Raw genomic sequence first — 13223 nt, forward strand, 5'->3', positions numbered from 1 at the left:
ACAAGCTTCAGGCTCCCTTCAGCTCATACATCCAAGCTTAACCACAGCACAAAATGTCACAGCTGAAAGGAAAAATTATCAACTTACACAAGCAACAACAAAGTAGTTCATTGTAAGGAAATATAATAATTTCCACGGGCTGTGTATGCATCATTGGGTTGTATGCATAAGTTTTCTTTTTTTTTTTTTTTTTTTTTTTTTTTTTTCTTTTTTTTTGAGCTGGGGACCCAACCCAGGGCCTATGCGCTTCCCAGGGCAAGCGCTCTACCACTGAGCTAAATCCCCCAACCCCATAAGCTTTTCTTAATACTGAGTATAAACTAGGAAGCCAAGGCATTTTATTCCCTTTCCATCACATCCTTGGATGCTTGTGAACAAGTTTTCTTTCAGTGCTGGGTGGCAGGTTTGAGAAGTAAGCAGCGCATGTAGTGACTGTGATGTCAAAAACCCAGAGTCAGCAAAAATTCTGGGAAAATCTGATTTCTAATATTAAGAAGTTGAGTTAGAGAAAACATAGAGGGGCTGGGTTGATGTCTCAATTGACAAAGTCCTTACCACACTAACACTAACCTAAACGCTGCCTTTAGAACTCACGTTTAATAACAATAATTAAATAGAAAAAGGTGGATATGATGGCACTTCTTGTAATTTCAGTATCCCAGAGCTTGGAGACAGATGAATCCTTGGAGACCCCTGGACAGCTAGCTGGGACTACATGGAGATTTTCTGGGCAATAGCCCACCTTTTCTCCTCAATAAATAAATAAATAAATAAATAAATAAATAAATAAATAAATCAAATACATGAACATATAAACAAACAAATGAATGACTGATGGGACCAGACGAACAATACCTGAGGTGTACCTATGACCTCTGCACATGTACCCATAACTGCAAAACACTCATACACACACACACGCACCTGCATACAAACACATGCAAGCACACATGCAGATGTACACACAAGGCAAGTGATATGGACAAAACCCACAGGTGAGAATGAGACCTAGCCCTGTCCATGGCTGCTGCTATTTCTTTCCACTAGAAGGAAAGTCAGAAGGGCCTAACAGAGCTTTAGTTCCTGACATTGCCTATCTTTGAAAGACAATCAGCCCTGTATCATCGCAAAAGACATAAGCACCAAGAAGGATTATTGGTCCAAGCACTGTGCTGATAATAATTGCGAAAGCACTAAGAAGAACACGAATGATTTCTCACAGGCCTCCTTAAGCACCATTCTGAACTTAGGCAAGAATATTCAGCAGAATTAATGTGAAAAGTTCAATGTAATTTAAAAGAATTTTAAAGGGTTTTTGTTTGCTTGCAGGCTTGTTTGTTTGTTTGTTTGTTTGTTTGTTTTTATACACAGTGCTTAAGGCAAGGGGAAAAACTTTCAAAGGTGCAAATTGGACTGTTTTATATAAAGATAATTATAGTTTAATTAGATATAAAATGTATAAAGTTTTATAGGAAATAGACTTACATATATAACCGTATAACTTGTAGACATCCTTAAATCTGAAAGATAAGCCACAGAGTCTCCCTCATGCCCAGGAGAAGGAACTTGAAGTTTCAGGCTCATGTCTGTATATGTGTGTGTGTGTGTGTGTGTGTGTGTGTGTGTGTGTGTGTGTGTGTATACAGTACACTGTAGTTGTCTTCAGACACACCAGAAGAGGGCATCAGATCTTGTTACAGATGGCTGTGAGCCACCACGTGGGAATTGAATTCAGGACCTCTGGAAGAACAGTCAGTGCTCTTAACCTCTGAGCCATCTCTCCAGCCCCTTTTTGGGGTTTTATAGACAGAGGAATGGGAAATAAGGGGGATTCAGAATTATGAAACATGTCAGAATTGATTTGGTCTTGCAGTTAAATCATCAGTTACTAACTTTAATGCTGACACTAGAATCTTTTCTCAGTGCCTTTCCTACATCCTAGACACCTTGGCAATTGAAGCATGGACTTGGGTACCCAATAGCCTGCTTTGAGATCTGGAACACATGTATAGGGGTACACAACCTCCTTTGGAGGTTGCTAGCCAGAGTAGAGATTTTTCTAATAGGTGCAGTGCATCTCTGATCTTTCAAGCACACACATGTTTTCAAATTGCTTAAAGAGCAATACTTAGGAGATACCATTAAAAAAAATTGGAACACTAGGCACTTATGTAAATGATCAAGGGCTTTATTTTTCCATTTTGAGAACAAAATGGCTAACCAATTGTGGCTTTAGTGAACGACCTTAACTTTGATGACATTGGCTCGACTTTTCTATGCATTCATTTGGAGGGAGGAATGTGGATGTGCTCTCAGAGTCAGCTTGGATTTGCAATATTCTGACATCAGATTCCTAAGTAGCCTAGATCACAGACTTGCATCATGACATCCATCTAATATATTTATTATTTTTTATTGTGCTGGGGGTTGAGACCAGGGCATGGCATATGCTAAGCAATCATCGCATACCTTAAGTGTTTCATTATCATCCTTCATTTATCAAATCAAATATAATATATGAGAATAAGCAGTGCTTTGTGGTATTAAAATAATAAAGATTCATTTCAGCCCAATATTTGCCAACAACCAAATGGTTTTTCCTGCATATGGCTTCAGGTACCTACAATAAATCACCGTCTAAAGCTATTAAGGAAAACCCAGTGTTAACCATTTCAGAAGCTTTAAATAATTTTCATAATACTACATTGGTGTAGACATTCTTCATTATTGGTCATCGGTCCTCTAGTTATACATTACACTTCATCACAGGTACATACCTATAGAAATAAACATCATGCATGTATTTTTTGGTGCTTCCCCCAAATTTCATCCTCCTACAGAGACTACTCTACAAAACAGGGACTAGATGCGAAAGAATGAGTTTACGTAGAATAATGAAATGTGAAAGTTTAATTGCTGTTGTCTTGTTTTGCTTTTACAAACAATGTAATGGCAACTCATTTCTTTCTTTAACAGATTTTCAAAATCACTGATTAGCCTACTACTTAAAATGTCCATACTCACAGAAGGGCAGAACTAGACAGGATTTCGGAGATTATGCTATTCAGATCTTACAGTTTGGAGGTAGATACCTATGCCTCAGGAGGGCAAGCGGCTTCACGGCTAATGGAGGGAGAGTGACTTTGACTGCTATATATATATATATATATTACACACACACACACTCACACACACACACACACACATATATATATATATATACATATGCCCATTTCATAAATAAGATGCCTGTATTTAACAGAGATTATAATTTTCCGTGCTCACTAAACTTCATTATTTTGGATCATGCATTTGTACATTATATGTATATATTTATATTTACTGTGTATTTATGCACCCTATGTATATTTAATTTATAATAATTATTTAAGGGCACACTCTTAGAAAAAATCTTCACTTATCAAATATTTGTGAGAAAGCTGAGTTAAATGACGAATAACTGGTATTTGGAAAAGAAAATGTGCTATACAATAGACTTTTCTTTTAGATAAAAGCCCATGTTAAAACAGTGTTGCCCTCCCCTTCATGCAGTGGGCTTTCAGCTTGCTCTGACAGTGCGGACAGACATGCACTAGACTCTGAGCGATGTAAAGGGAATCCATCTATAACAGCTCTTCATCCCTCTGCTGACCACACAATGAGTACACATTCCTTAACCTACCAATGGGGAACTGAGGGGTAGCGGAATAAACAGTGGGAACCAGAGGGAGAGAAGGGGGAAACGCTAGAGGTAAAGTCAAATAAGGTCAGACTGTTTGTGCCCCTCTTAAAAAACAGTCCTAGAAAACCTTTTAATAAAGCTACAGTATTATTCTTTTCTCCTCCAAAAAGCTGAATATTTGTATCTCCCAAGTCTCTGCAAAATGTATTAAATTGACATTATTTCCGAATTATTTAACTCACAACATAATAAAATTCAAAAGAAAATCAGTATGATCAGCTGGTAGGAACCGATTTCAGCTTTAGTAGCAGCAAGAAGTGAAATAGAAATATGCCCTTTCCTTGGGCCAACAAATCCAAGTCTTTGAAAGTCTTATTGATATCTCTGCCTGCAAAATTTTTAGCATTTGGCATTCCCTTTTAGCTCAAGGCTGTGTAAAAGTTTATGTGACTAAATAACTCCCTGGAGAGAATACACCTACACGGAATCATAGCTGGGTACGTTCAGATGTATACAAGGAACAAAGCCCATTCTGGAAGGAGAAACTCAGCTGGGAATTTGCAACATTTTCAAATAATTGTTATATTTGTGGCAAAATATAAACACCAGAATGCAGTCTTCCTTAAGAAATTAGTATGCTTCTCTTTTCCAAACCTGATGTTAGACAAGGAATTCACGTTTTAAAATGTGGGTTTTGAGGTCTAGCCTGTGAAATAGGTGGAGGGGGTAAATTCAATGAATAAAGGAAGAGTGTACCCACTCAGGACCAACTCAAACCTTGTACCACTGCCCTTCTAGCATCCTTCAGCGCCTGCACTCTTGTGGGGGTTTTGCATGCATATGCATGGGGCAGTCGGAGGTCAACAATGCCACTGTTTTGTTTTGTTTTTCTTCTCAAACCCCTTCTCTTACAGAAGCTGGAGCTTACTAACTAAAGCCATAGTCTGACAGCGTAGAATGCTTCAGGGATCCTCTCATCTCTGCCTCTCCAGCACTGGGTATTACAAGTACCCACAGCAGTGCCAGCTGTTTCATGTGGGTTCTGGGGTTCGCTCAGATACTCACTCTTCTTTGAGTGGCATGTGGTTTATGGACTCAGTCACCTGCACAGTGCAGTCTTCTCTTTAAACATGCCACATCCCTGACACACTGTTAGATCATCCATCGTGTGACTCTGAAATAACGCTGCTTTCCCCTGACTTGATAGCACTAAATTGTGGATGTGTTTACCAGGCTTAATGGCCTTCTGGTAACCTGTTGTGAGAGGAGCCCGGTGCCGGGCCAGCCCCTCCCCTCCTGCTGTTCTTAAGAATGATTTCTTCCTGAGTTGCAAATCCATTCCCAAGGCCTATTAAATATTTACAATGTACTTAAAGAACCCCTCTCTGCATTTGAACATGAAAATAGAAACTCTTGTTCATTTAAGCATGTGAAAACTTTCCTCTCCCCAAATAAAGGGCTCTGAGTTTAATTCATATCAACTCAGTGACTTGAGAAAAACAGGAGTGTGGGACAGTTGGTACCTCCTAAGAAAGAATCCCAAGTCACGAATGGCTACAGAAGTATGCTTTAAAGTTCTAGGAAAGTGACAGCTGTAGGAAAATACCAAAGTTTTGTTATTTAATTCACAACATTTCCTCTGGGCTTAAAAGCGAAATGAGATTCAAAACACTTACCTTTTAAGCATTAAGCGTTCTCATCTCCCCTTAACACACCATGCTACATCTTGTTCCATAAAGATGTTGTATTTTCTATATATTAACATATTATTTTGCATTTATTCATTAGGATATTTTTTTTGAATTTACTTTAACATAAAGCTTCCATTTATTGCATCCGTAAATAAAAACACCATCAAAGTCTTTTTGCAACTCCCCAAATACAGTTAGGGAATAACGATTGTATGCTAAAAACTGTAAAACGCAATTTGTGCTGTGCCCCATTTACTACAAAATCACTACGAACAACGCATTGTGTACACTGTATTGCCCCGGGGAAACTAGATCGGCCTTAGAAATGAATAAAGAACATTGCCTTGGATATCAGCTAACTCTGCTTCAGCGCTTTTAAAGACTATTTGTTATGATATTCCTTCCTGTCAAGCACATAATACGATTTCCTCAATAAAACCCAACCGTTGCCGCAATTCCAGTTTCCCTCATTTTCCACTTTTTAAGCACTAAATATTTAAACACTGCAGACCTGCGAGTCTCCAGCCAGTCATCAGATCCACACATCTCCTCACCTAAGGTACAGGAAGAGTCCATACAGGGGACCATTCTGTCCTACTGACAGCCACAGCAGCAGCTGCTGGGGTGCTTACCTGCCCACAAGCCAGACCCATTCCTCTCTCCCCCATGCCATGTGGACAGGATAAATTTAACTCCAGGGCATCTGCTCCAGAAGCCTGTGAGGAAGGAAAATGAGAGAGAAGGCAGAAGTTTATTCAGATATGGATGCTCTCCCCATCAATTACGAAAACCACACCCCTTAATTCTAAAGACTCTGCTTTCACCATAACTATCAGCAGATCAAGTCCACTCCATCTGGTAGGGACCACACTTGGACTTTCCTGTACAGCTTCTACGTCTGTGGAAACAGCTCTTAGTAATCCTGGATAACTGATGATGGAAAGAGGCGTGCAGAGAAAAATGTGCTCAGATTCCTAGAGTGAATGAATAGAATTTTAAAAATTTAAACTGAAAGCCAATTTCATCGTAATTTAAAACAGCTTAGTGTAAGAAACACAAGCGATTGGCTATCTTATCAGGCTTCAGTCACTGTGAATTCTTATAATTTAAATCACTCATTCCTCCCTTAACTCTTAAGTAGATGTTTTCAATATGAAGAGAATAAGTCAGAAGACTTGGAGCATCTTCAAACTCTTGGAATGCCTATTTGGGAAAAAAAAAGAATCTTTAAACACTGAGGAGATGGCTCAGTAGATAAGAATATTGGCCATGCAAGCATGAGAAACTGAATTATGTTTTAATCAGCATGTAATGTAAAACTCAGGTAAGGCTTTGTGTACCTGTCATGCTAATATTGTAAGAGATACAGAGAGGGGGGATTCCAGGAGGAATGGTCTGGCTAACTTCTCTTCTGCTCTCTGCATGCAAAACTGGCAACACACACACACACACACACACACACACACACACACACACACACACACACACACACACACACACACCACCTTCTAAATTTAATATAGTAACTCAAGGGATAGATACATCAAACTTGCCAAGTTTTATACAATATTACCCACTTCTAGAGTTTTATATTATGTTACCCACTTCTGGAATTTAAGAATAATTTATAAATAGAGGAGAGAGTAGGTTTCAACAATAATATCACATATGTATAACCCCATAGAAAAGCTTTTATTTTCAAAAAGAAATCTACTATTTACTAAGCACACCAGGCTGTTCTTTAGGCCAAAAGCTGTTTCCTCAGTGCTTCTCTATCCTTCCTACTTGTTTTCCTCTATTTCGCAAATTTTAAGTATGATCTTAACAAATTCATCTCTAGTTATTTCTCAGTTGATTTTCTCGCCCATCTTCACTCATTAGCACACCTGCTTTTTCTTCTGTACATCTGTGAAGATCTATTCAATCGCTTTCCATGTTTCCAAACATGGATGCATTATGCTGCTTTGCTCCCGTCATCCAGTTTGGAAATGCTTCCTGTTACTTAACAATGACAGAATCACGCTGTTCCCTTTCTGCAGGCCTCGGAGTGAGTGTAGATAACCCCCACCCTACCATCTGCAAAGGAGCGGAGAGGCTTTGGTTGAGTCAGTTAACCTTTCTAATCTACAGCTGGGCAGACATAAACTGCAAGTCATGGGACCTATGGCAAATTCATACCATATGAGAGTCATCTACATTATGTATTGCAGTTATATACATCAGTGTGTCTATGCTTCTTCTAGTTACTTAAGGTATTTTTTAGACTTATTTATTTAGCAGTTAATAGAAATTTGTTGTCACTCTGGTCCAGCAGATCTTTGGGAAGCACTTATACCCATATTTATATTATACCACTGACAATTAACCAGCATGGTAGATAATGATAGCTGAAGCTAATGGAGTGCGTTCCATATGCAAGGATATTTCACTAAGCCTTTTCTTTTATCTTACTTCAGCTTTAAAACAACTCCAAACGCTACGATATATCACCATGCCCATTGGCAGTTCATAAGCCAAACATAAAAGATTCAAATTACCCATCTCACAGGATCTTAAATGAAGAGCCTGTGGCTTACCCAGTGATTTAAATCAATGGGTAGATTATTATTAAATCATTTGTTCCTTAAGTAAAATCCATATACCACATCTTTTCTTTCATCACTGTTCCTAAACACTACCATTGCTATGTAAGATTGTATGTGCATATGTGATGTGTAAGTAGAGGTACAGGTTATGAGGAAGGGGAGGGGACTAATAGGGTCAGGAAGAAGGAAGGGAGGGGGAGGGAGGTATGAGGGGCAACAAGGTCAGTGCACATTACAGATGTGTATGCAATTCCCTTATCAATCTAGTATTATGGAAGCTGAATATGCATCAAAAAGTCATTTGGAACACCCCCTGGTGATTCCTGTCAGTGAGTGCTACCAACGAGGAAGTCATTGAGAGTTTCTTGTGTATCAAAGAGTTTGTAGTGACAGTCAGAGCTTGAACTTCTCTCCACAGTCTGGTGTTTTCCCACCCATTGATTCTGTTTCCATTCATATCTCAGTGTGTACAAACACAGCTTGCCAGTTGCCGATGTGAAGTTATCTAGCAGACGACGTACTTAGAGACACAAAAGGGAAAGAAGACACTTGTTCCCCTGCTGGGACTGCCACACTGGATTAAGAAAATATAACCTTTCAGCATCTGTGTGGCTTCTAAACTGCTGTCCCGAAACAAAATTCTTCAGCACCTATGAGATAGAGTCTTATCTAGGGACAGTTATAGAAATTTCTCAAATAGTACACACCCGCATGTACCTGAGATGGGCCATGTAATGAATATCCGGGCCTTAAAAATTGGGACAAGGCTGTTCTGGGTGATAACCAGGGCCTGGGAGATATTTATTTTGCCTCTGAATATTCCTGTCACAGAGCTCACAGGAGCTTCAGGGGTGGCTAACTTCTATTTCCAAGTAGACACAACCACTCAAAAAGCCTTAGTTGCTGAGTTATCAGGAGTTGTTAAATAAACAAAAGTGGACTAACATTCTGGCTCTTAATAGTCACAAGGGTTTTAATTATTTAGTCCAGAACCTTGCCCAATAAGGACTGAAAAGGAGGAAAGGAAAAGAAAGATGGAAGCAGGCAAACGGATATCCATCACTCGAGGAATAGCTAAACGCCAAGTTAGACGTGTACTGGAACTGCTTTCCCCAAACAAATTCAGTCGTGAACCTACTAGAATTATTCAGCCAAATAGATGCAACAGAAAGCTACCCTTGTAAATCTGGGCTTCTCTACCCATAGTTTAATGCATCTCTCAGATCTCAGCAGGGAGGAGTGTGTGTGTGTGCGTGTGCATGTGCGTGTGCGTGAGTGTGTGTGTGTGTGTGCGTGTGTGTGCGTGTGTGTGAGTGTGTGTGTGTGTGTGTGTGTGTGTGCATGCCCACACGTGGACACAATGTACACTGGCTAACTCAGAAACGTATTACTTGTCTGAGTGGAGAGGATCTGTGTCAGTGCTGTGCTCAGTCCCAAATGGGGTATCTGTGGCACCGTCTAGTGGGTCCCAGGTTCAGTAGGAGACTCTGTCTCAAAAGATGGAGAACAACTGAGGACTCTCTGTGTCTACCTATGCCCTCCACATATACGCACATACAAAACCATTTAAATATGTAGACACACACACACACACACACACACACACACAAACACACATACACTCACTGTTTAGAACCTAAAAAGAGCTATTGAAATTCTGGGCCAATGACGTTATTACAGAGAAACTTGGCTGAGAGCATATGCATACATCACCCACATCCAGCCTGTATACTTTCTCGTGTTTGATGGACTTACTCACCCTCCAGACACACACTCTCCCAGCCCCAGTCCATATTGCTGTCAGCATATTTAAAGTGTTAGCTCTCACAGTCTTCCTCTATATGCGACCTAGCTTACACAGCTCACATAAGAACTCCAAGGGACCAAGATCCATGTCTTATGAAGGAGCTCTGACCTTCCCTTCTAGTTCTGGGTTTACATGAAGAATCACACTACAGGCCACAGAGTATATGATTGCCCAGAGTGGTAGAGCACATAGACAGCTGTGTTGTAAGACACTACCAAGAGAGACTGGGGGCAAGGAGGCTGAGCCCTTTCCCTTACTCCTCTATTGCTTCTGTGTTAAGATGATCTTGTGCCGCTGTCCCTGACCTCTATACCTGAGTAGGCTGCTCTGTCTCCTTGGGAAGCCTGGCAGGCTCTCTAGTGCACCGTCCTAAGTTTCTTTTCCCTTCTTCCCTGGTTCATCTTTTTCACACTTTTCCTGCTCACAGGTTGTGTCCTTCACTAAGGCCCCTTTCTCATTAAATATGACCCAATCTCTATTTTCTGGACTAATCGACATTAAGAAAGAAATGGATTCCAGTTCTGTTAAAATGAATCCAAGATCTTCCTAAGATCTAATCCTGGCAGCCTGCAGTAATGGCTCAATTTGCTGAGTATCTGATTACGTTCTTAAGCTGTGATCACATCTGGGCGACTGAGATGGTTCCTGTGGACCTCTGTTCGACAGCCCAGGAAATTTACACTGAATGGGGATAGCCAATCAATGCCTCAGAAAAGTAAGAGGCTCTATGAGCAAATCTCAAGCTCTGACAAAAGAACACATACAACAAAGTTTACAAAAAGTTTCACCATGCTATAAAAACTCTCATGAAACTGCTTCTTTTTCATGGTATCTAAAAAACCATGGCAACGCAAGCAAAATTGACAAGAATAAGGTATGGGAAGGCATTTCGAGTGTAAGTTCATTAAGGTTAGGATTAAAAGGGGTTGGTTTAGGTTTTGTTTTATTTACAAGAGAAAACAAAGCATGTAGGAAATGGGGATGATCAATTAAGCGGTCTGGGCACACAATGTCCTTGATTGCATTTGGTTCAAGTTAATATATTATTTAAATGTGCCTAATGCGGTGACCCAATGTTGCTGAGAGCATGGAGAAATATGTCTGTGTCTAGGCTCATTTTAAAGCTATTTGTGTGCTCTGTAAATATTACGATCCTGTAAGGCAAGGGGAAGCAATGTCATCATTACATTTGTTATTTTTCTCCCAATGCTGTGACCAAATATCTGAAAAGAAGCAACTTAAGGAAACAAATGTTTCTTAAGGCTTGTGGGTTAGTGATGAAGCCACCTTGGTATAGAAGGTTTGGCGGCACAATGAGCTCTATGGTACCAGGAAGTTGCCTTTTTACTTCTCCATGGATGAGTGAGAGGGTGGTTTTTGTGCTGGTACTCAGATGGCTTTCTCCTCTTCCCCTTTTATTCACGCTTGAGTGTCACCAACACTCAGAGTGCTACCTCAGATAATCATGTTTACAAATACCCTCACGGACATGTGTACAACTGTGCCTTATACAGGGCCCATGGCATTCTCTAACCCTCTTAGTGGATTTGATTACTCCTCTTCCATGTACAAAGTTAATCCCAGAGCCTTCCATTTTTTGCTACTGATCTTCAACAACTGCAGCTCTTTGGATGTGGTACATGTGTCTTTTGGATTAGCAGACGTGGTGAGGAGAAGGGTAATGATAGATTTTCTCAACTCCAATTAAAAACCCAAGCCACTGAAAGGAGAAACTTCATGAAAATGTACACATGCAACATCTAGCTGCTTGCCAGCCCCCAAGCATTAGCACAGTGGTATGCTGTGTGATTGCCAGTACAACTCACCAAGAATTGTGAATGGAAACTGTGAATGGAAAACATTTTTAGTTTATTTTAATGTGAATTTTCCATCTATCTATCTATCTATCTATCTATCTATCTATCTATCTATCTATCCATCCATCTATGTATTTGTATATATAATATACATGTATATACATATATGTGTGTGTTTATATACATGTGTGTATGTTTATATACACGTGTGTGTGTGTGTGTATGTGTATCTTGAATAGTTGGTGCATAAAAACAAAAGCAGTGAGTAGTTCTTTTTCCTTTTAATATAATTTTATATACAATTAATGTGTACATAAGCATGTGTGAATCTATCACAGTGTGTGCAGAAGTCAAATGGTAAATTAAGAGAAAGTCAACTCTCTCCTTGCACTATGGAGGTCACTGAGGATGGACTCAGGTCATCAGGATTGGTGGTGATCATCTTTACTTATGAAACTTCCTCACAAACCCAAAATTACTCTAAAAGGATGACAAAGAGGAAGACGTGAATTTGGGAGGGTGAACTAAGAAGGGGATCAGAGAGGATCCTGAGTTGAGTTAAGGATGGTGGATATAGTCAAAATACATTTCATGCATCTATAAAATTATCAAAGAATAAGTCAAATATTCTACTTGAAATGTTATTGGGTGTGTAGAACTTAAGGTGGGATGGAATCTTTGGGCTGCTGCTGCCCCACCTCCACAGGGATGCAAAGGCCCAACGGCCTTCTCCTAATGCCCTAAGTTAGCCTGGGCCTCACTTTACCAGAAGCGTGTTTCACAGACAATGTGTCTGGCTTGTTCTTTTTGAAAAGTATATCGCTTCTCCATGGAGATATAGAGATTGCTCTGACTTAGTAGAAAGCAAACTCTTTTCTCCTGTCTTTGTTATATAGTATTTAAGAAAGAAGAATAAATAAGACTGAAATTAAACAATAATACGAAATGTGAAAACATCTACAATTGCTAATATACTTATAATTACCGCCTTTTGACTTTTGTAAGTAAACTCTCCCACTTAAAAATTAATGTCCATTACTGAAGGAAATATTTTGAAAGTGTTTTATTCTTACAGAAAAGCAGAGAAGCACGCAGCATGATAAAGCCATTTATCATAGTCAGCTTAAAATTGGCAAAGCTCATGCCAAGCACGGGCTCCGTGGAAGATTTCATGGTCAATTAGGTAAATACATGTATAAAGCAGACCCAGCACAGAAGATCACGAAGCCAATTACAGATCATGTTTAATTTCACTACCCTCAGTCCCAGAAGTAATTTTTTCCTTCACAGTTGTAAAAATATCCAAGTAAAATGTACAATCAACCATCTTTGCCCACCATAGAGAACATCATAGTGTTTTGTAAAGTCAGGTTAAGTCAAATGTCTTACTAGGTTCAGTGTTAGCATGGTTGGGAACCCTTCAAGAGTGCAAGCCACGGCTGTCTCACCTAAGTGGCCTTATTGAATGATTGACATAAGAGTACTTTTAAGTATGTATTTTTATGTGCATTTGTGCAAAGTGGGTATTGTGGCACACCCACTGATGAATGTTGCGGCATGCCCACTGACTAGTGCGCCATTCAGCCACAGCCCGCCCTAGCACTTTATACATGTTGGTATTCAAACTAGAACAGTATTAAA

The 13223-nt window shown here is 39.7% G+C and overlaps 1 protein-coding gene across 1 annotated transcript in view; it reads right to left on the reverse strand.

Moving 5' to 3' along the window:
- Positions 1–13223, reverse strand: part of Dpyd (dihydropyrimidine dehydrogenase) — an 813096-nt gene that overhangs the window by 291082 nt on the left and 508791 nt on the right. The window contains exon 16 of the mRNA XM_032896921.1: positions 6006–6089. Coding sequence (XP_032752812.1) covers positions 6006–6089 — 84 coding nt within the window. The remainder of the gene's footprint in view (positions 1–6005; positions 6090–13223) is intronic.

Source organism: Rattus rattus, chromosome 3 (genome assembly GCF_011064425.1).
Source record: "Rattus rattus isolate New Zealand chromosome 3, Rrattus_CSIRO_v1, whole genome shotgun sequence".
NCBI classification, from domain to species: Eukaryota; Metazoa; Chordata; class Mammalia; order Rodentia; family Muridae; genus Rattus; species Rattus rattus.